The sequence below is a fragment of the Seriola lalandi genome, unplaced genomic scaffold (genome assembly GCF_002814215.2).
Source record: "Seriola lalandi dorsalis isolate HSWRI2012SDOR001 ecotype SW California unplaced genomic scaffold, Sedor1 jcf7180002054945, whole genome shotgun sequence".
NCBI classification, from domain to species: Eukaryota; Metazoa; Chordata; class Actinopteri; order Carangiformes; family Carangidae; genus Seriola; species Seriola lalandi.
In genome coordinates this window covers 3,453,700-3,477,551 of record NW_019525496.1, presented here as the reverse complement: position 1 = coordinate 3,477,551, position 23,852 = coordinate 3,453,700, and the positions used below count along the sequence as shown (strand labels likewise).

The window sequence follows — 23,852 nt, the reverse complement described above, 5'->3', positions numbered from 1 at the left end:
GACTTTTACAGAAGATGAGGAAAATTCTATGTAATTTCCTCAGAAGTCACATAGACCTTTTTACATTGACTCTTTCGGTGACAAGTATATCAGAGCTCTGATGGCCATTACGTATTTCTTTCCTGGATTTCTTGTGGGCTTGTAAGCTCTGCAGTGATGCACGAGTTGCTGAAACAGCTTGTGTTGGCTATGAGGCTCTGTGGGCAGAGGTGTGTGTGGGTGGTAGCACAGTGCTCTCTCAGCCAGTTTGGCACATGGAGGTTTCGTTGAGCTTTACTGTGGTTGCATCCTTCTGTCAGCACTCTGTTTGTTGAGCCTTTTTAAATTCAGCCTTTGTTTCTACTCTACTCAGTAAGGGTGAATGGGGCATGGAAAAGTCCTAGCTCTTTTTATGTTTTATCTTTTTTATATGCTCATTTGACCTCAGAGTACTGTCTGTGCAGCATCATGGGTTTTATGGCTCCCAGTGATAGTGTCTTCTTAAATTTCTTTATTCTATATTATATTCTGTCAGCAGTCACAACTACAAAATGTAATAAGTTCCAGTAAGTAATTTCCATGAGACTCAATTAAATGCAGAATAACTTTTGAGTGAGGCTCACACAGTTGATGAGGTTTCCCTCAGTTTTTGCCTCCAGTGGAGTTTTCAGCAGCCTGCCTGGATGAAAGCGAACGCTCTCTGGCAGTGACTTGATGACACAGTCGCTTGATGTGATCCTGTTGACATTGTTTGCTTCCTCACAACCTGACACATCCAGTGTTAAAAGCCTCTGTGTCCCTTTTGTTCTCAGGAAAACCACTGCACTCACATATGACTGGCCATCTTTATCCCCGCTCCAGAGATGGAGGGAGAGGGGGCCTGTAATTTCATGCTATAGGCTAGTGGGATTGTGAAAGATAACATGAAGTGGCGTTCTCTTGCTATCTTTTGAGACAGGGTACTCGTGTCGACACAGATTTGTGAGTCATCACACTGTGAAAAGAGGTCTGCATTTTGCTGATTGCAAATGAACATAATTTTCTCCACCACTTTTTTTCCAGCAGCAATTAAATACTACATCTACTTGTTTATGATATCTGTCAGTCTATTCTGATGAAGGAGGGATGTCCCCAGGGTTTTCTCAAGCAATTCTGTTGTGTTGTGTATATAAAAATGTACATACCAATATATGTGGGTTTTTTCATTTATTTATTTATTTCCTGACACAGAACCTACAGTGGGCCCGTGATGTGTTGCTAGGAAGCAGTGTCCCATGGCAACAGCTGAAGCACATGCCAGCACAAGGACTTTTCTGCGAAAGAAACAAGACAAACCTGTTCAATGTAAGTCAGAGATTACCATGCCTTCATGTTTTTTCCCTGCTCTGCATATATCATCATGTCACCACACATTGCTTAATACATTTCCTGACACCTGTCATCACTGGATTTATTGGCACTCCATTATAGTAACACCTATAATTGTTAAGATCTCATTAACATTTTATACATGAGGCAGAAATAACAGAAAACGTTTCACTTGACTGGCTTGTGGAATAAACACAGTTGTTGATGTTTCTCAGAGTAAGACCTGTGTGAGTATTGTGCGAAACATTTGGCATGGTTTGAAAATTCATGCATGCCTGAATGATTGTAGTGAAACATGTAATCTAATAAATCCATGCATCATTTTTAACAATGCTCCAATGACAGCGCAGTGCCTTTAAGGGCACTGGCAAATAAAGAGAAAAACTGTATATTTATAAATATAATTTATTTGCTTTAATCTCAGGTCTGTAGTTCCGAAAGATAACAAAATAAATATACAGTGCAGGTGTGAACGCACCCAAGACGCATTGAGGTTCCATTTGAGATCCAGTCACGCAGACCACATTCGGAGGTGGTCTGGGCCACATGTGGCCACATTCTTGTAGCGGTGGTAATGCAAATACATCCTGGGCCACACTGAAGGACTTCCTACTCAACTGACGTCCTCTGCCATAGTCTTAATTTGTCCCGCCACAGTTTCATAATGAACCAAAAATATTTTACAATTTCAAAGGGACAAATGTATTTCTGGGTCAGGTCAGTTCTAAGGTTACTTGATGGACTATACAGTAGTCATCACAAGGCTGTGATATCCTTAAGACAAGTCTTACCACAAGTATTCTTTTATTTAAGGGAAAAGAAAACATTGTACATTGGCCAGTAGCCTGCATAACACAGTCTGTTTTTTATGTGCTCTGATGTCAGGTAAGTACATGAGTTAGCGTGGTACTTCAGATGCCAAATTATCAGCTGGGCTACGCTAAGTTTGCGGGGTGACTTTGTTCATGTTGAAGTCATTCACTTCTTGGTCTAGCAGTTCTTTTTAAATTGTCTGTCACCTCTGGCTGCCTATCAATGCACAGATAGAGGGTTTCAATGTGATGTCAACCTGATTATTGCAATCATACAAAATACTTGTTTCACATACATCAAACAATATTTTTTTTATTTTAAAACACTGTATGTGTGGTCTTGTGATCATAAAGTTTGGCTTTATTCATACCACATGGGAGCAGCTAAAGCTAAAGAATCTGAAGTGTGTTGGTGGCTAATAATCTCTCTGCGCGTTTGCTGTGAGTGAACGATTGGCTTACTGCACTTCGGTTTACACTTTACACACATTATTCACATAATTCAATTGAATGTACAAAAACCAGGCTTAAATATGGATCTCTAGATGCAGGCGCTGCTATAATGGAGTCACACAGTGTGAGATTGTTGAATTATCTGCCTCTCAGAATTACAAGGCCTCTGTTGGGTTCCAGTGGAGGAGATTACTGTCTGAATCTGTCATCTGTTTTGCATTTCAGTTTATTTACTTCTTTCCATTTGAAGCCGAAATTAAGTCTTTTCAGTGCGTGCAGAAATTGGCTTTTTAATTTGTTCCTTGTGTGATTTGTCAAAGCCTAAATGCTCTCGCTTTTGTTACAGAGCAGCTCATACAAGCAGAATGTCACATCACGTCAGCACCTCATATCAATCAATTGTCAGGTCATTTTTTGTTGGTGCACATTATTTTGGATATGTAGACTGTAGAGTCAAATGCTGACTCCAGAACGCTCCTGGTAACAGACTGTAGAAGTGATGTGGGCCAGGTCTGAGCTGGAGGAGAGCTCTGCAGCGCTCTGGCTCCCACTGGGTTCTCACAGAGCCCCTTCTGGAGGCAAACCTGCCACCCTGACACGCCAACTGTTGGAGCTTTACTGTTCCCTGCAAACCAAACTCTCTTTCTCTACCATAGGACAATGCAAACCTTTGTAGAGAATTGATCAAACATGCCTGTTTTCATAGAGTCTATGAGTTCAGGGGTTTTTTATACATTATTACATTATATTACTACTTTAACACTTCATGTTTTCAGCTCCATGTGAGCAACAGTGGATAACAGATTTCCTCAAGTTTTTTTCCAACCTAGTTGGACAGAAAGTTGTTCAGCACACAGTTTTTGCCAGGTAGACGTGGACTTTGAACCACAATCTTTCAAGTCAGCCTTTCTAACCTGTATGCAGGTGAGTCACTGAGATGGCGGCTGCGTTCGATCCTGACTAATCACAATGTCAGGTGTTTGATCAATATATAATGTGTGTGTGTGTGTGTGTGTGTGTGTGTGTGTGTGTGTGTGTGTGTGTGTGTGTGTGTGTGTGTTTTTTGAGACTTACATGAGAGCTGCCACAAATTGACACAGTACATTGACCACATCAAACATATGGCTCGACGGACGTCACCTTGATGTCTGGGAGACTTGACTGTCAGCTGAGTACGCACCTCACTGAGCCTGATGGTGAATACTGAGTTCCCTAATGTAGGTCATGATGCCCTACTTTTCCTCCTTGCTTTGGCTGGGTTACATTAACTGGGACCTGCGGTTAATAACCTATATACTGCTGTTTGGAAATGATCCACATGAGGACCCGTTGCATAATTTATGGATGTGGTTGTCAGCACAAGTACTTTGTAGGAGGGCCAGCTCCCTTTTACACCAATAATAAACTTATAATAGTCACACAGTGTTATTAAAGTAAATAATGTAGATGAAGTTAGGTTGATATTTGAAGAGACAGACGTGGGACAAATGATTAATATTGTATTATGTTATGGTACAGTCTATGGTGATACAGAGGCAGAAGTGTTTCCCCTTTGGCTGTTTGAAGTTTTAAATGATGGCGTGTATGTTTATAATCCAGTGTGTGAGTTAAAAAGGCTCAGACTCTCACTTCTCTGCTCACTGCTTTGTTCTTGTAATAAAACCCTCTATCGTGCGGTAAATAACACCAGCACATATCTGCTTTTTGAAGAATTATTTTTGGTATTTTGTGGATATATTTTCCCTCTTAAATTACACAGATGATGTGGTATAGTCCTCGAATACAGTCATCATTGTGGGCGAATTATTTGCAGTGGAATTATTAACACAATTATTCCCTTGCAGAGTATCAAAGCAGAATCTAACGTTATTGGTCATAATGCCAGGGCCTCTAGCTGCTCAGGACTACTGTTGAGTGATCGTGAGGAGTCCCCGTGTGTTCACTCAGGCACGGCATTACCTCCTCCCTCCACACCGCACACATCGCACACACATACTCTTGCTTACATATTCTTCCACCCACTCACGCATTCTTCATTCTCCACGAAGCTCCAGAGAAAATGGATGTCCTTCTTGCTACATTTCAGACAAACGTAAATCCGTCCTGGTCTTGTAACTTTCCAGAGAACACGTTTTGAACTGATACTGTCTATTCAGAACAAGCTTTCATGTTTGATTCAACTGCCTGAATGCAACTTTGTTTATAGGTAGGGCTCAGCGTCTTGTTATATTAGGCCAGCAAAGTCTTCGGGGGAGCTGTTACACTTATATTACTTGCCTTGTTTTGATGTATGACTCAAACATTTGTGTGTTCAGCTGTGCAATTTGCTGTAGGTGGAGCTCCACTCAACCTTGTTTTTTATTTTTTTTTTTCTTTGGGGAGGAGTATTGGCCCAATGAATACATTTTATAGAAGTTGATATTTTGATTTGCATGTTTGAGGGTTAACCCTGGCTTGCCAGTATGTTTTCCATTGCCTTCTTCTGCTCTTGTGTTCGGCTGAGCTTGACATTTTTCAGCAGTTTTTTTTCCTCACTCACACAACAGGAAGCAGGAAAAACAAGGTGTGTTTGCTTAGTATGTTTATGGTGACCAGCAAGAGGGACACGACCAGAGTTGAAAGAGAGGAAAGGGAAAAAGGTGAGGGCTGTTGTCACTATACTGCTGGCTGAAAAAATACTGTGTGTCTTATCTGTTGAGGCAGCTCTGTTCTTCAGCCTGTGTTTTCTTTGGTTAATGGGGGCTTTATCGATGCAAACCTGTGTTTTTTCCCTCAACTTTTTGTTGGTTCTTTCCCACCATTGGTGTGCCATCCTCTTCATACATCCCACTGCATTGATATTATTGCACTGAGTTCATTTTTCAGCCAGTTTATGTTCTCTAGCTCTTTTCCTGTTGCTCAGTCTTCAGGGTGATCACGCTCTACCCCTCCCCCTGGCTTTTATTCGCTCTGCTCATCTCCTCTCTCTGTTGCACTCGCTCTGTTTCCTCATTACTCTCTCTCTCTCACTCCTCTGTTTGTGTGTGTATTGTGTGGGTGTGCACTAATGGGCGGGAGTTTCTGCGCTTGCCTCCGATTGGCTGGCAGAAGCCAACGACGATTGGCTGTATGCTGTGTATAGTGCGAGAGAGAGCAAGGGAGGCGGGGGGGAAAGAACTCCAGCAAGCTGGGGTCAGGGGAGAGCGGAGATGGAGTGCGTGGGTGTTTTTGTTTTGAGATGGCAGTGTTTGAGAGCAGGAGAGGAACGAGTCAGCTTGTCTGTCAGTGGCATACTGAGCCTATAGGCCCTGACTCCAGAGCTACTTCTCCTCTTGCCAAGGCAGCTGCCATTCTCCTCCTCTTCTTCTTCTATTCCTGTCCTCCCGTGTGCAGCTGTGCTTCCCTCTTCTCCTCTCCTACTGCTCTCACTGCCCTAGCACCCAAATGCAGCCCACCCCTTGCTCTCAGAGCGTGAACCTCTCTCAGGGTGGAGGCGCTGCTGGTGCTGCTACTGCCAGCAGGAAACTGTCCGAAAGAGTACTAACACAGGTGCCGGGGAGTAGCTTTCTTTGGTGATGGTGAGTCGCTTCTTCTCTTTCCTTCTGATTTTTACAAAATCGAGCATAAGTTCTGTTAATTTTTGTTGTGTGTGCAGAGTTAGTGTTATACTTAGAGTGGTACTCATGTACAGTGGTACAATACTGCAAAATAAATTAGTCCTTCTGAGGCTCTTAATTCTACTTCTGATGTCTGCATGTGAGGTTACACTACTGTAGAGAAGAATGTTGTTGCACTCACTTGCCAGGGGCTGGTAGCATTAGCAGGTAACCAGCCATCTTGATGGTTACTCTAAAGTTGTAGCTAGCTGGTAAAATAGTGAAATTGTAGTTGCCAGAAAGATTCTGTAGTGACTGCTGGTTGCTTCAAGACATATTAATAGAGTGTGCAACTTTCCTGCAATTCATATTGTGGGCCTCTGCCTGTCACTGATGGCATGTTAAGACATGAGAAGATGAAGTAGCTGAGACAACAGGTCGAGGGTTTCCCTGCAACAGCCAGCATGTTGATTTGGCACACAAGGAAGTAGAGGGACAGTCAGCACATAGTCCCTGCTCTCTATTGTCTTTTTGCTTTATCCCTTCGTAAAACTTAAATAAGTGACTGATTACAATTACTTCATAGTGAGGTTTGTCCACCGACTAATTTCTGTCCTTTTTTCTCTACAAACAAACAAAGAAATTCTTGTGAACCTGTAAATAGTTTGAGGAAAGATCAGCTTCCTTTTGTACCAAGGGATTCCGTTGTCATGTATTTATCCCTTTTTCATCCATTGTTAGTTTTGCATCTTAATCTCTGTCTGGTTCTTGCGTGATGTATTGGCCACATCCGTGCCAAAGCTGTTGCTCCAGATATCAAGCAGTGATCATATTTTTTTTTGCTCATAAAAAGGGGGAAAAATGCTTAAAATCATTGCAGTTAAAGTCTTACAAATCTGCTTTAGCTGTTGTGCTACAGCATAATCTGTATAAAGCCATGGCTCTGCTTTCCCTAAACAGATTTGCTGTGGTTGGATGGTTGTCTGATGAAGAACAACTCTCCTCCATTAGAGATGTCTTTCTAAGTGAGCTGAGCCCACCCCCTTATCATACTTGTCCCACTCCTGTTACAGGCTTTTAGTAATCTGTGCATTGAAAGGTTAAAACCTTCCCAAGCCCTGCCTGATTGCATCATCATATAATAATAAATCTTCTCATTTTCACACAGGCGTTGGAGCCATACACTCTGTCTTCAGAACCACTGGGTGTGAATTAGGATCATTCCACATTCTTAAATTGGATCCTGTAACATAATTTAAATGATTAATGAACATATGTATTCACAAATTAATCTTAAAAAATGCCTTTAACCAAGACTTAGTCACCCCCTTGAACTAAGAATGAAAACTGCATCCCTGATTTAAGAGTTTTCAGGGCAGTTTTGGGTTTACAGAGAAGAGGCAGGGGTTTTTTAGGGTCAGGCAATTTCTCAGTGAGCAGGCTGTAAGTCTGTCCTCAGGAATTTGTTTTGATTTGATTTATTTTTCCTTTCTCTCCTGCTTTGTTCCTCTCCAGTGGCTTTGAAAATGTCATGTGATAATGTGGAGCTGTCCATTAGGAGGAGCATCAGCCTCCCCAGTGCCTTCAGTGGCTGATAGAGCCATCTCATTTGTTTTGTTCCATCCTGATATGGTCATCTTTGTTTTGTCTCACACACATTTTCTGAGGCCGCAGCCGTACTCTGTGCCATGTGCTTTACGGCTGCACACAGCCTAGGCCACCATCTGCACTCGCATCAGTAGCTTCAGAGTGCAGAACCTCGCCTCGCCTCACCTGCTGAGAGGACATGTGCTAGCTGAAAAGGTGGACTTGTCCATCAAAAAAACACCTCATCACGCTTTCTGCAAAGGAGGACTGCTTGTTGGCAGCCGGTCTGCGGGTCTGTTGCATTGCTTGGACAGAGCTGAACACTAATGAGGCTGCCTATCATGTGTGCCCAGAGAGAACCCCACCCCCCCATCCCTCCCTCCCCACCTCCTACATGGCCAGCCAGTTCGCAAGATCTCTCCTGCTGCCTCTCCATCCCCTCATTAGTGCTCTCTGCTTTGAATGCTATGTTTTTAACTCACATTAATTCCTCTTGATTTCTCCTCTACTTTTTTTCCTTTCTGTTTTTCCTTGTGTCCCTGTTCATTGTTTCTGTGTGTCATACCCTCCATACACCTTTTGAAAACTTGGTGTAGCAGCAGAGTGCAGCCATAAAAATATAAACTTTCAGAAATTCACAAATTAGCCTGTTGGCTCATTGACATCCACTCAAATCTGAAACCAGTTACCTTTAGACAGTTCCTCCGAGACACCATTTGGCCTCCTTGCCGAATTTTGAATGTTTTGTAGCTGAACCAGGTTTTGAAATCAAGTTCCTGTCAAACGAAAAGTTGAGGCCACACAGAAAAGAGTGTCTGTGCCATGTCCCTCTAGCAGTTTATTGAAAACATATTTTTCCTTTTGTTTGTTGCACAGTCTAACTGAACTCCTGATTCTGCTTCTTGGTTTTCCCTTTCTCATCTTTTCCAGGGCATCTGGCGTATTCCAGTAGATGAGATTGATCGCCCAGGAAGTTTTGCATCTCATATGAACCGATCCATTGTCCTCTTGCTGGAGGTGCTGTCTCAGCTTAAGGATCACGATACTCTGCTGAAAGTTTCTTTCATGCTGCAGAGAACCCCTGACCAGGGAAAGTAAGGACCAACGTCGTATGATACTGCAGTTTCTGTTATGTGATACGTATTTGTTTCATGACTTCTCACCTTGCTTCTTTCTCTTCCATGAAGGAAGTATTTACGGGATGTTGATCGCCAGGTTTTGGCCAAGAGAGCATTTTTCCTAACTGTAAAAGTCCTGGAGGACAATCTGAACAGTCTCACTGGGGTAAGGAAGCACAACTCACTGTACACACACACACACACACACACACACTAAGAGCTGAGAGCCACTCAGTGCTTCAGATGTCTGGCATGCAACCACTTCATGTTTTGACAGGTTCTGTTCTCTTTCAGGTGTCTGAGCAGCTTCTCAAAGCGCCTGCATCCTCCATGGGGGAGATGACCACAACGGACACATCCAACAGGCCCAGTTCAGAGGACAGCAAGCATGCACTGCCAAAGAAGCCTGGGCTCACAGAGGGAGCCTGTACCACCGACACAGGACCCAGGGAAGCCTCACAGGCACAACTCATCACACCACCACCATCCACAGATAAAGGGAGTAAGGTTCAGGAGAGCTACCCTGTAAAGTTGGAGACTGCTGGGAGTGAGGAGCACAAAGCAGGACCAGAGGAACCCATGGAGCTGGACACTGGCCACTGGAGGAAGCCCACTACCACCATTGATTCTCAGGGCAACCAAACAGAGGCTGAGACCTCCCTGAGTGCTGTGGAGCCTCAGCAGAAAGTGACTGACAGCAGCCGGACAGCAGAGCTATCTCTGGAGGAGCTAAGTATCAGTTCCAGGCAGCAGCAGCCCCAAGCCTCAGCACCCAAAGTCACCCTGGCTGCCAGTGGGGCTGAACAGGGTTTACTACGAAGGCCAAACAGGAAAAGGAAGCTTCTAGAGGACGTTGAGTCTGGAAAAACCCTACTGCTTGATGCCTACAGAGTGTGGCAGCAAGGCCAGAAAGTCATGACCTACGACCTGGCACGCATTGAGAAGATCATGTCAGAGACTTATATGCTCATAAAACAGGTATACTTCTTCATGATGTACCACACCAGTAATGTATGTACACATACAGTGTTGCCAGTGTATGTGCTGCTATAATTTTTTGTTATTTTGCGAAGTCATGCGTTCTTGATATAAGCCCTCCTAAAATAATTTGGGCTCGAGAAACCCCTCTTCTAACTGAATTAGTAACATAACACCCACGGTAGAATAGGGACTTTCCCTCTTTTCAAACACTGCGACACATCCAGCACATAAAGTGTGGTTTTGCTTTGACTCTCAGTAACCCACATTCAACCTCTGTGTCTTTGGTCTCTCTGCTGTTACTTATGAAACAAGTTGCTGACTCTAAACGTAGCACCACTGGGTATTTTTTTTTTATGTTGTCACATGTAGGTGGGGAGCTGCAGTAGATCAGTCGTTGATTTAATGTTTTAAATTAAACTTGTTAACTTTATACATCTAATCACTGCATTGACACAATTTAGAAATTGGCAGTCATTGGCACGGAGATTGAATTCAAAAGCAAGTGCTAAATCATTTTATAGTGTCTATGTCAGCCAGTTTTTGCTCTCATACAAATGAATGGTGAAAGCCTTGTTAATGTAATGGCACTAGAGCTGATGCCAAAGAGTAAAAATATATGTGGCATCACGCCATTGCAGAGACAAAGGTCTGCCTGTATTATAAGATTATTGCAAAATTTGAAGCCTTATGTCCATTAAGCATATGTGTGTTTAAAATTTATAGTATGAATTTTATATTATACATTTTATAGTAATTTACGACTGCCCATAGTCTAAAGTAGAAGCAGGGAAAGGGCTGCTGAAAATCATTATGTTAACCTTCTCCTGCGAAGGAAGTGTCAAAGAAGTCTCTTCAGAGCAAATGTTCCTCAGTTGTTGAAAGTAAGTCCAACTTCAGTGCTTTCTGTCCTGCTGATGATGTGGTTGCACAGCTGCCCACATCAGCTTATATAGCCATATTGAGCTGAAGATCAATGCTGGCCCTACAGAAGTTGCGATGTCACTGGCTGTGTAATGCCAACGCGCTGTAGCTGGAGTGGGAGGGCAGTAGGCGAGGGACAGTAGAGGAGGAGAAAGAAGAAATCTGAGGAGATTCAGCAGCAGTTGTTTTTTTAGGTGCTTGGCTTACAGCTAAGATTTTTTTTCTGTGCTCTTTAAGAGAAAGCAAAGACAATATTTTCTCAGACACACCCTGAGATAGAGTAACCAGAATAAGCCACGACATGTTTCCTATAACAAAATGAGTTATGCAATTAATATGTCTGGACATTTTCCAGAAGCATCTTCTGTGTGTGTGCACCTACTTGCACAAACAGCAGATGCTTTGTGGTTTTATGGTCTGTTGCATTGCACAGCTGCACATAGTCGTTCTTTAAATCTGTATCTTGCATCATTTTCATTCTTGTTTATGTTTTGTCAGTGCCTCTGCGTATTTCAGTCTGATGATTTCCTTTCTTTCAGCTCACTGTTAAGGTGGTAAAAATTCGAAGAGCTGCTAAATCATGTGTTCTAGACAGACGCAACATTTCCTGCCATCAAAGTATTTTCAACTTGACAAGTGAAGCATAAATGCTGCTCAATTTTATCCATAAAGAAGCCAGCTACGTATCATCATGCCAGCAGCCCTTCTGTATTTTTATGGCCCAGAGCATTGCCTCACAATGTGTTCAAATGATAGCTTGTGGGTGTTAATGACAGCGTAGCAGTTCCACCATGTTGGTCCTCCAACCACTCCCCTCCCGAAGGCTTCTCTCCTCCAGTCTGATGCAGTCACTTTTTTAAGTCTAATATACACAATACTATCGAATGCAGTATGTCCTGTCACATAATGTGAATGATTCTATTCTAGAGAAATGTGATAGACATGTCTTGTTTTATTGTAATCATCATGTGACATTTAGAAATCACAGCGGGCAAGTGTGTGTGGTATGAAAGGGAAAGTTTGCTGTGAGCTAGAATGAATTGAAGCAGAGGGCTGTCCTCTGTGATGCGCTGAAGCTTGACTCAGTCCATTTAACAATCGGCATAATTTTAAATCTGGAATGAGGCTGCTGTAAAATCCCTCCCTTCGGGGCTCCCTGAACCACTGCATACAACACACTGCTGGAGGGAACATAACAGCTGTGTGAACAAGATTACTGCTAAGTGTACGATGTTGGGCTGTAGCTCAGCTTGCCAACTCTCTCACACCCACTCACTGAACTGGGCCTTAATGTGAGTCTTTCTTCACTGGTGCTATGATCAGAGGGAGAAGCTCAGAGGAAAATCCCACTGGCGCTCAGACAGAATCTGAAGAATTTGTCGTCGGTTTGGCATTAATGTGGAGATGTAACATGGTATAGACACGGGAGAGTTCGCTTCAGAAATGTATGATGAATTTGCAGCTGAACACATGCTGCTCCAGTGTTGATTGAGGACGTTTTACTGAAATGAAAGAGACAAAAGTGTGAAAAGATTTGACACCGTGGAACATAACCACGAGCGTGTGAAGATATGTTGCTCTGACCTAATGTCCCTGTTCTGCATGTTCTCTCTTCAGGTTGATGAGGATGTAGCTTTGGACCAAGCTGTGAAGTTCTGTCAGATACAGTTGGCCACTTCTGCCCAAAGACAGGTAAAACAATGTAACTCAGCTCACCTGCCATCTTTCTGCTACCTCCACAACTTCTCTCCCTCCTGTGCATTTATGTAGTTTATAGAGAGAGTTGAATGTACATTCTGTGTATACCTTTTTTATCCAAGTTGATGCCACATATGTCTTTTCCCTCATGTAATGGAATCGGATTTCCATTGTAAAGCTTAAAAGATTCAAGCCTTTATGATACAGCAGCAGCATTAGACTTGAAAATAATGGCAAAAGAAAAGATGCCCTCATGAAATATAAATAATAATAAAAACAAGGTTTTTGAATGCAGCAGGTAAAAGTTTGGCCAAACAGATCATTTCTGATTTGCGCTGAACTGACACACTCAGGGTTAATTAAAGTCTATCCCCCTGCATGATAAACCTACGCTTTACCAATCAAGATAAAAATGATCTATCTGACGTGACCGGTTAGTGCCTAGCGTTGTGTGTGTTGTGTTTTGATGAAGAGACCAGGATATAATTGGAGGTGATCTCCGTTTAGTCTCTCTCCCATAGAGTACACCAGCACATTAAAACACAGAAAACATACCTGACAAAAGAGGCAAATAGCAAAATCCTCCAATCAACTGCGATCATGTAACTGGACCACTACACTCATTCAATGACACTAAGATAGAAATTGAGCTCTTAACAGGCTAAAACATGGACATTTCTCTGATCATGATGTTGTAAAGGGGATAGGTAGAGGAAAGAGACCCCCTTTATAGCAGAGACCCTGCGGAAGTGAACGTAGGGATACAGAAACAGTCTCAAGTGTTTCACATATTGACTCTTGAGGTCTAGCATGTCTTTTTGTTATTTTAATACTACATATTACTGCTGTATAATTTACACTGTTACACATATTACTGCTGTAGAACTGACTCTGTTGCACTGAGTTGTCCTCATGTTATCCCACCCATCTGCCAATCCAAGTAGGTTAAATGCTAATTTTACTTGTCTGCGATGTAGCTCATAATAGCCAGTTTAAGGATAGATGTTCTGTTGTCGTGTCATACGTGGGAAAGTAACATGCAGCATCTGTAGTAAAACGTGCTAAACCAATGAGTAACTTGGTAATTCCCAGACTTACTCAAGTCTATCCTACTCCAGCCTGCCAGTACTAAATATAGCCCAAAGCGTGATGTGAATGCACCCTGTTGTCTCTTCAGCCTCACATGCTAGTTGCCAAACTTGTCATCAGTTTCAGCTGAGCATCGGTATGCATGTGGCTTTTTTGCACTGACAATGTGCATATGATTTACAAGGCAAAATGACGAATGGAAATATCTAAAAACATGAAATAACTGTCTAACTGCAGTAAATATAATAGGTTCAGCTAGCGCTTTTTCTTCATATTTGTTATCGAATCATTAATTGCGCTGCCAAATCCTGTGTCGGTGACTCCCCCTCCTACCCACACAGTCATCAAGGGTCTCTATGCCCACATCCTGTTGTCACGGTGTTGTTCCCCGAAACCTCAGGCTCATGAGAAGTAGTTGTGGGCAAAATAAATCTGTTTTCCTTCTTCGCTTATCATATCATCTTATTTTCCGCATGATGCTTTTGTTGTCTTTGCTCGTTTCATCTTTTCAACCCTTTGTCTAATTGTCACGCATAAACACGCGACATGGAGATAATGGTGCAGATGAGGCACAGAGCTACAAGCCACATTTCTCAAATATGTAAAAACCTGGTTGGAATGAAAATCTTATTTTACTGAAACTTTATATGTTTAGATCTCGATGATATCTTGATGCACATTTTGAAATTGCTTTGTCTTATTTTATTTCAAATTAAAATGCATTTGACTCCCATGTAATTATGCTTTACATCAAAATGTGATTTGAGATAAATACAATTTAGAGTTCAATACTTTCTGCAGAGTCTCTCAAAAATATTGAAGATGCTTAAATAGAAATAAGTGTCAATTAATGAAATCACAGATGAAATTACTACTACTGTCAAGTAAACATGATTGCTGTTATTTCAGGTGTACATAGCATGATTGTTGTCTTGTCAGGTATTATGATATTTAGCCTCTTGTATGACAGGGTGTTACTGCATAAGAGCTCGCTCTGCAGTCTAAGTCAACTGCTGTTTAAGTGTAATTACTTTGCCGCCATAAGCTGATGTCACGGTTCGCATTTGGTTACACATGAATGTAGTGGGAAATGTGAATAGGCACGTTGGAGTTCTCAGGCGGTGGACATAAAAAATTCTTACAGATTCACACATTCCTTCAAGCGCCCATAAGGGCAGAGGGAGATGAGTTTGTCAAGTGCTGAGGCGGGAAATCGACTTTGTTGCTGCTCTGTGCTTTGTTTGATGCCACATCGGGAGAGAGCAATGTTTAGGGTAAATGACCTGTGCTCTTTGTTACTGTCAAGCAGCGACTGTCGGATATATTTTTACTGGAGGTACTTCATTAAAACAGTGCAGTCTCACCCTCTGTATATGAGCAAAGTTTGAAGAATATTATTGAGTTTTATTCATCAAAGACTGAACGTTTGCGTCACAAAACAGCTCTAGTGTCAGTTCCCTTTGGGCAGGCAATTTAATTAAAATGTTCGGTTGGCCGGTCTTTCAATTGTGTTGGAAAGATGGCCCACCCTGTACACAACATCTACAGCTGCTCTAATCTGATTTAAAGCCCAATCTGGATAATTGCAAAGAACCATCTTTCAATTCACATTGTGGAACCTCAGTTTGGCTGCCAGCAGCCCACTCACACCTCTCATTGAACAACTTGAGGAACCTACACACCAGCTTCATGCTACGTGCTGCAATATTCCCAGGTACAGTGTTATTGTAATGCACATGATCCAGCTGACTTGTTGGTGTCTTTTGTCTGCGATGTTTAATTCATGAGATATGAATCATCAGAGCTGCTCTGGAGCTGGTGCATGCTTGAAGCTGCTGTGCTGCTCCGTGTTGGACTGAATGATTTGTTGCCGTCTGAGGTTTTGGAAGGCTACTCTTGTTTGTTTGATTTGCCTGTGCTCTGCTGTGTGAATCCCGTGGGGAGCTTCATCATAAACAGCTATGATTCAGAACACAATTTGACTTCAATTCCCATCAGAGAGCCTGAGAAAAATGGTACGAGAGCTCTGTTACTGCCAGATGATCTTGTGCTAACATACTGCATCTTTCAGAGGTTTTGTCGTGACACAAGCGTAATGTGGCCCTGAACACTGCCTCAAGGCTTTTTTTGACCAATCAAATTTATCTGGGACTCAGAAGTCTGTATGGCATTTGAAGTCATAATTACTTTTTAAAAATTGGTATAATCATGGCAGTGCAATTATGTTCCACTGAATATAAAATTTATTATTTCTTCAGCTCATTAGATTTTGCCACAGTTGATACATAAGACCGAAGAACTGGATTTTAAGGCTTAGAAAGACTCGTTTCATCCAACTTTTCATCCATTTTAAACTGAAAACTAGAGAAGGTGTATTCACTTCTTTTAACTGTGCTCCTCTGTGTTGCCATGACAGCGGCCGTGGGAGCAGGGCGGCTGTTGTCACAGGTTGTTTGTGCAGCTTTTGTGTTTATAAGTGGTCCTCAAAAGGACACCCCGGAAAGTGGCTCAGAGGGATGTAATGTGGTGTGGAGCTGTGCTCCTCGCCAGCACCCAACACACAGTCCTGTACACAAGTGAGCCTCTGAAAACCCCAGGGGAACGACATCGCAACTGTCTAAAGGATATCAGTACTTTGTGCAAGAGCCAAGGCTAATAATGCTGATGCGTGTTGTTTGAAAAGTGCCGTGGTATCGACTGTGGCTCACTCCGTTTTTCTGGCACTGAGTCTCGAACCAGATTCTTTCTCCGGGGAAGAGGATGTGCACTTGTCTAATCTACCTGAGCAGAGGATGGTTCGTGCTGCAGATGGATGCCCAAGGTCAGTCACACCGCCTCACAGGCACTGCTCTTCTTCTGTCTCCAACAGTCTGCAAGCGATGCCCCAACCACACCTAAGTACACCAAGGATCACCGAGACATCTTCTTCCCGGCTTCCCTGCAGACGCCCGTCTTGCTCAGCCACTCCACCTGCCACCCGTTGTCCACCCAGGACGGCCAAGCCAAAGTGGTGTATGAGCCCCTGAGCAAGCTGTCCAGACCTCAAGCCTCGAGCTTCCACGATCAGCCACAGCACAGGAGAGCAGCCAGCCTCCCTGCTGCAGCCATGGCTTTCCTACCACACACAGGTACAGTGGCCTTCATTCCTACCATCTTTCACCACTACATGGTTGTTCAGTGTTTTTGCCACAGTTAAATCTACCATAACAAAAGTTATTGCACTCTCACTAATGCTGGAGTGATTTTTAAAAAAATGAAATGTTCTTTTTGTTGAAATTGTACTGCTGCTGAGGCGGAGCTTTTGCAGTTGTCAGTTCAGTTTGACAAGCTCCCCACAGTCCAAGAGACCAGCAGGGGGCGCCTGTGGACTTCCACAGATCTGTTACGTAACAGCAAACTCTGGCCTGGTTAGATTTTGCCTTTTGGGTTTTGTCAGTCCCCCAACAAGAGTTTTAAAAATCAGTGTCCACCAGATTGAGACTCTTTTTCTTACTACACAAGCTTCTGGAGGGGTTTGGCATAATAATTGCTGATCCTCATAATGAATATTCTGGTGGATAAATATGCTGTTTATGTCATGTTAAATATGTAAAGATATAATTCCTGCACCCAGACTTCAGCCAGAGTTCCTCTGATGTTCTCTACTCAACCAGTGAGCCTGAATCTCCACCATACAGTATCTGGTGGTGCTTTCTTCTTAATATTTGAACCCCTTCTTTCTCGTTATTGGTTTTAGTTGATATTTGTCATGTTTAATAATCATTTGGTTTCCTGTATGAGGTCAGCTGAGTCATTAGAGGGAGTAAAGAGAGTAAACAGCATTTGGAGACACTGAAGTCAATCCTGTTGTTGTTGTTGTTGAGGCAGCTTTCATTTCTTTTCTGTCAGATAAGTGCTCAGTAAGAGGAGCTATTGAATTTGGCTCTCATCCAGATGTCTCTTCTGTTTTTGTCCATTTTCAGCTAATGGACATGGTCTTTTTACTGCAATCTCTCAAACCGTAGCTAGATTTGACTTCTTTGATTTCTCCACATGCCTTGTAGGTGACAAACTTGACACAGTTGTTCTTTTGAGAGTGAGTGTGACACAAATGAACACCATTAGGACTTTACTCAAACTCTTTTAATCAAGCAGAACCATCTAAACAGGTGACATTTACGAAGGAAAAGCAAATCACATGGCTGCTGGACCACTGTACTTTATGGATAAGATGGAAACATTTAACAAATATATTCACATACATTAAATGTTTACATATTCATGTTTATCATCCACCCTTACAATAATTCAGAAGTCAATACAAAATCATATTTGTCGCTGTCCGTGACAGGTAACATGATTATGTTTTGATTTTTGATTAGATTTGGAACAATGATTTTCTTCACATTTAGATAATCTCTTCAAATCAGTGACTGTAAGGCTGCTCTCTACAAACAGATTCCAAAATACAAATGATATCAATGTCACATTATTCTCTATTAACAGACTCTTTAGTTTCACATTTTGTTTCTTGGCTCGGTTTCTTCTTGAACAGAATTTATATCAAGATATTTATAGGTGAAAAATCCGCCACTAAAACTAAAGTGCAAACCTTTAATGAATTATCTGTCAGAGCTCAGCAACATGGCAGAGACACTGAATCCTGTTTTTTAGTCCTTAATTGGAAAGCCACAGCAGAACAGAGCACAATTTTATCACCTTTTACATCTACTCTGTGGTAAATTCACTGAGAAAAAACCATGATGTAGTGAAATTCAAAGCATTTATTTTCAATCCGTAGACACTGATTACATCAATAAATTGAGTTTAAGAAAAATGTCTGTAACCTCCGGCTGGATGGTTTCTGTGGATGTGTGCAGATACATGCAAAAGCAAGTTTGCACGCACACTAACACACACACACACATACACACACACACACACACTCTCTCACACACACACACAGGACACAGGTTAGCATCAAGCCACACTGCACCAATGTGTGTTATGTAATGGTTTCCTAGGCAACATTAATGGAGAAGCCTGGAAGAGTATTAGATCATTTTTGTTTTCATTGTGTCACTCTGAGCTGCAGGGGGAGTTTTACACTCATTTCACATGCAGCCATTTCATATAGTGACTTGTAAACTTTAAGGACCCATTTGATGGAGACTTGAAAGTTAAAGTGAAAATGCCAAAAATGTGAAGATGTATTTTCTCACATAAAATACTGTAATCTTTATGTCCTGGAAACAGTCTATCCTTTTGTTAGTGTAGCACATTACTTACATAGAAAGTTCCTTTCATATAGTTTATTTAAACAGATTCTTTTCAATAGTTCAGCCCCTTCCATCAAATAAAACAGAGAATCAAGTCTTGTTGGCAAAATGCATAGAAATGTTAATGTGGGCGTTTCTTGTTATTCATGTTTTTTTTCCATGACTGATAACATTGAACTCAGCTAGCAGTGTTGTCAATTGATTTTCTGTAAATTCTGTTCTGACAAAACTGATGCTGATGTTTTAACATGTATTTTATTGGTGTATTATTTTTGCCCACAGAGGAGCGGGAGGAGCCTTCAGAGGGACTTTCATACCGACAGCAGGAGTCGCACCTTTGTCAGCAGATGAAACTTGCCACTGTATCTCAAGGGCAAGAATCAGCAGCAGGCTGGTTCCAGGAGGAAACTGCCACATGTAGCACCGCACAACCTTGCCCAGGTCAGACCCTTTGAATCAAAAGCATGACAGAAAGAAGACTTCATGAGCCTTGAAAATGTTTAAATATTTATGTTCTCCTGTCTCAGACCAGCAGCAGTATGCCAGCAATGAGCAGTCAAAGCTTCCAGACCCCAGCCGAATTCGCTCCCGTGTTCCACCCAACATGCCAAAGCTTTTCATCCCTTCCACAGTTACCAAGTTCCCACCAGAAATCACAGTAACACCTCCGACACCCACGCTTCTCTCCCCCAAAGGCAGCATCTCAGAGGAAACCAAACAAAGACTTAAGGTATGCAGCCTGCCTCTAAACATGTATACCTGTGAGTGTGTGTGTGTAAACAACCATAGACCCAGTATATCCGTTTGTCTAGTCCAGCACTCAACAGTGCCCCCTGCTGTCTGCTCCTGTACAGAACGTCATCCTGTCGTCTCAGTCTGCAGCCACAGTCAAAAAGGACACTCTGAGCCAGCCGGCGCTGGAGGTGCAGGAGACGTCCAGCCAGGAGTCGTCTCTGGAGAGCGAATCGGACGAGGAGGACGATTACATGGACATCTGAGGCCCGGTGTGTGCACACTGACACTGAGCTCTTCTCACAACCTGGCCTGACTCTGCCAAACCCTGTGCCCCTGTCTTTAAAAAAAAAAAAAGGAATGGTACATGTCACTGCAGCTGTCTTTGTTGATGTTTTTTTTTTTCCCTCGCGTGCATTACAAAAAAGAAACACTCCCAAATTGAAAAAAAAAATGCAGTATTGTCATTGCCTGTCATGTCACTGTGTTGCTGTGCTTGTCAACAGTGATGGTGTGCATGACAGACGATGATGGCTTTAGTCTCACAGCATGTCTGTAATGTGCCATTTATGCATATCACACATCAGCTTATTGAGCTCTCGTGCACCCAACTGTACGCTGGATCCGGCAAGAAGGACTGTCAGCCTTTAAAGCCGACCAGAACCAGTCCTGTGTTTATGCATTATTTCAATGTTGTGTGCAAACTTTTTATCTCAACGCTGCAGCTAAATCCTTGAGAACTTGCCAATCTGAGGTGCCTCAGTCTGGACTGACGCTCAGCAGCATGTACCTGCTGTCCTCCACTTCGATCGTTTCCTTTGGCATGAAATTTTCATCGGCAAGATGCGTAACCTTGATACATGATATACTTCAATGAACTTAAAGGTGAAATAAGGACAATCGGCTGCATTCGAGGTTCGTCTGTGAAGCTAACGGCCGCACACAGCCTCACAACCTGTAGCAGATTGGAAATGTTTACACTTAACATTTGGGATGTTTTTCAGTTAGCACTTAACTTTGTGCTATTTTTGTACTTACTGTATTTCTTGTAAAAAAAAAATAATTGTCCTTTTTTTTTCTTTTGTTTTGTGTGCATTTGTAGCTAAGAGGAACAGTTCTTACCAGGAGGACGTCCTGTCACCAGCACTGATCTGAATGATACAGAAATGGGGTTTCCAGTTATTAGAAATGAGCTTTTGTACGTGTCACGATCCAAATAACTTTCCGATGTGTTTGGCTTTAATGGGTCGAGTATTAAGCTGGAGAAGTGTGTGCATGTGTGAGAGTGTAAACATTAAGGTGAGGGTCGCTTTGATTCCAATCAACTCAGGAAACGACTCACCGTTAACAGACACTTTCCGTGATCTTTCCTGACTTCAGTGGAATTGAAATGCATGCAGAGGAGGACTTTCTAATACAGATGCCTTTCCATCTAAACCATTTTGGTAAATTTGTCACAATTTTAGCTTAACTCAGAGGAAGACAATAGAATGTTTTTTACAGATTGTTTTCTATAAAAAGAAAGATATTTACTGATTATGTTTTCTTGAAAGATGTCTAAAAATAGTTTTTAAAAAGACGCAAATAATTGTAAACTATCACCCTTGATTAAAAAAAACAGTTTTGTATTTAATTTCATTATTTTTGTTCTTTTTTTTTTTTGGTGTAAGATGGTTTTCTATTGTTCTGCTGAGCTTCTGGGAATGTACCACGGCTAAAGAGGAGACCGGGTTAAAGGCTTCAGCTCAGCCCGACTCCCCTGGCTCAGGCTGCTGGAGGGGAACTGTTCTCTATGTCTGGACTGAATGCATTATAGATGTCAAACCAAAAATATATTTGAGAAACACATATTTGTTCTGTGTGCTACTGTGCTGTGTACTACTTCAAGTATTAACCCACAGGGGTCCTCACATCAGATATGACAGCCTTTTGTTTATACTCTGCAGAAAAACAGTGATGTTTGATAGCACCATCTGTTACTGCTATAACTACGAGTTTATTATAAGAACACACAATTCACACTGATGCTGGAAATCAACATAATAATTATCTGTAGATATAAAACACAAGCATAACTATCCTATAGAATATCTAAGAACTTGGATGCATTTTTCATATATTTTAAGAATTCAAATGCAGCAAAGGTGCCCCACTGGACACAGACAAACTTCCCTGTACATCAAGCACAAAAAACATGTTGCCTGTGCAGTGTTTCAGAAAACTATAATGCATGAGCAATCTATTATTATTATTATTATTACTATTATTTATGTATTTTAAAACCTACTGCGTCACTTAATAATTCACTGCAGGTGTGGTTGACATTTTACTGCCAGAGTGACCACTTTTAATCACAGTTTACAGCTCCAGTCTTAAAGTGATGCCTTTATACACACAACAGGAATAAATGTAAATTGTGGGCTTCCAGTGTCGTGAAAGTTTTTTCAATTATGAACCTACATTTTTACTCAGGATGTGAGAGTATTTCTTAACTATTTCCCAGTGTCAGTGCACACTTGTAACCCCAATATCACATGTATATTATATTGACTTCATTCCGTTCATTTAACCAGGTGAAAGTTTTTTTTTTAAATGAGACTTTGACAAGAGGGCTGCATAAAAACACTTCAACATTAAATACAAACATAAACAGGATGGGAATGTTATAGTCCCATCCTGTTTATGTTTGTATTGTATTTAATATATATAATATCCTGTTAGGATGCGTAACATTGACTCTCAAAAAAAGAATTTTAAACGGAAGAACTTATTTACAAGGCGTCTGTATGCTTCCAGGTCTGGCCCACACTTACAGGACATGCAGCTAGTCTTCTGCATCGTAGGAGGTGATTGTGAAAAATATACAGCAGTAACTTTTGCCACCATGGACATGGCAGCAGAACATTTTCAAGTTTACGTTCAGCTTGTGTGGCTTCTGAAACTGAAACCATGTTATATACATTCATCGCTACCACCACTCGGTAAAAGACTCTTATTTGATCGTAACAGTGAAATTCTTTTTGGCTGCTAATGGAACACAATAAAAAAAACATCTCTGTCAATATAAGACAACGGTGATTAAAACTGTCAATGACAAGGATCAACTTGTGTTGATGTTAATGTTTCATTACAGTGAAACTTTGTGTAATTTCTCTCCCTTTTAAATTATCTTGAACTCCAGTCGTAATACCAGGAAAAGCCTCTCGCTCCTGTCACCATGCTTCCAGTGGAGCTGTGGAGTCTCTGCAGTCCTGTAGCCGGCAGACCACCCCGCTGACCACATTGACTTTGTGCTCAAAGGGCTTGTACACTCTGGTGTGAAGTCTCCGACACGAGGGAAGTCATTAGTCTTCATTAGCAACTTCCAGGAGTTTCTTATGAAGTGCTGTGAAGTTGTCATTTGCCCCCTTTGCCAGGCAAGCTAGATTTGAGGTTTGTTTTCTTATGTGGTCGACCAAATGTGAGCTCACCCGGCCCCTTGTCACTGCATGTGAGATCGCGGTCACTCTGGGTTTAGGCCTGAGAGGCCAGACAAGACATTTCAACTCCCTTTTTTTTTTGTTATATTATTTTTTCATAACTCCTATGATTCATAAAAGTTATGATGCACTGGGTTATATCTAACAATATCACACTCATTAGTTAGGAAAAGAGAAAAACAATATATGCCTGGGTGCCATGTTATTTGTATGTAGCAGCATCTCAAAGCATATAAAGTCAAACTATAATCGACCTGTTCTCTTGCCCTGTGAGATTGTTGAGTCTCCTGTGACATCATCCTGTTTCCAGCCACGGGGCTGCTATCTCTACAAACCCCTCAAAGTGGCCAATTAAGCATCAAAAGGGCATGCTGCATGGCTAATGTGAGCGAAAGGTGTGAGATTTCTCGTCAGTCCACTCCAGGGGCTCTTTATTGGGCTGCTAGAGAGCCGTCTGATCCCCGGGCCCTGGCTGTATATTGGCAGCTGTTAACTGTTGAGCACAAGGGGATCTGTGCAGTTAAAGCAAATGGCCAAAGACTGACACCTGGGAGGTGGAACGTTACTGCTGAAGGTGGTCTGCCAGTAGATGCAGGGAGGAGATATCAGCAGAAAACATAACTGAAGATATCTCTGCTCAGTCATTTTGTGTTGTAGGATAGTTGCAATCACACTTGAACATTCACTCTCTGTAAATATTAGTAAGCAGCTACATTCGTACGGCGTATTTAAATCCCACCATGGTTTGCAGCCTCCATCAGTCTCCTCCACACGACCTCCCTGATGTATCATCCAGTCCAAC

The 23,852-nt window shown here is 42.0% G+C and overlaps 1 protein-coding gene across 3 annotated transcripts in view; it reads left to right on the top strand.

The window, feature by feature from the left end:
- The window catches only part of cabin1 (calcineurin binding protein 1), a 36,956-nt gene extending 15,537 nt beyond the window's left edge, over nucleotides 1-21,419 (top strand). For all 3 annotated transcript variants that reach the window (XM_023393991.2, XM_023393989.2, XM_023393988.2), the window contains 9 exons: nucleotides 1,210-1,323; nucleotides 8,705-8,868; nucleotides 8,962-9,058; nucleotides 9,187-9,870; nucleotides 12,412-12,486; nucleotides 16,451-16,709; nucleotides 19,122-19,280; nucleotides 19,367-19,569; nucleotides 19,694-21,419. In XM_023393991.2, coding sequence (XP_023249759.1) covers nucleotides 1,210-1,323; nucleotides 8,705-8,868; nucleotides 8,962-9,058; nucleotides 9,187-9,870; nucleotides 12,412-12,486; nucleotides 16,451-16,709; nucleotides 19,122-19,280; nucleotides 19,367-19,569; nucleotides 19,694-19,837 — 1,899 coding nt within the window. In that variant the 3' untranslated portion in view covers nucleotides 19,838-21,419. The remainder of the gene's footprint in view (nucleotides 1-1,209; nucleotides 1,324-8,704; nucleotides 8,869-8,961; nucleotides 9,059-9,186; nucleotides 9,871-12,411; nucleotides 12,487-16,450; nucleotides 16,710-19,121; nucleotides 19,281-19,366; nucleotides 19,570-19,693) is intronic.
- The last annotated feature ends 2,433 nt before the right edge of the window (nucleotides 21,420-23,852 follow it).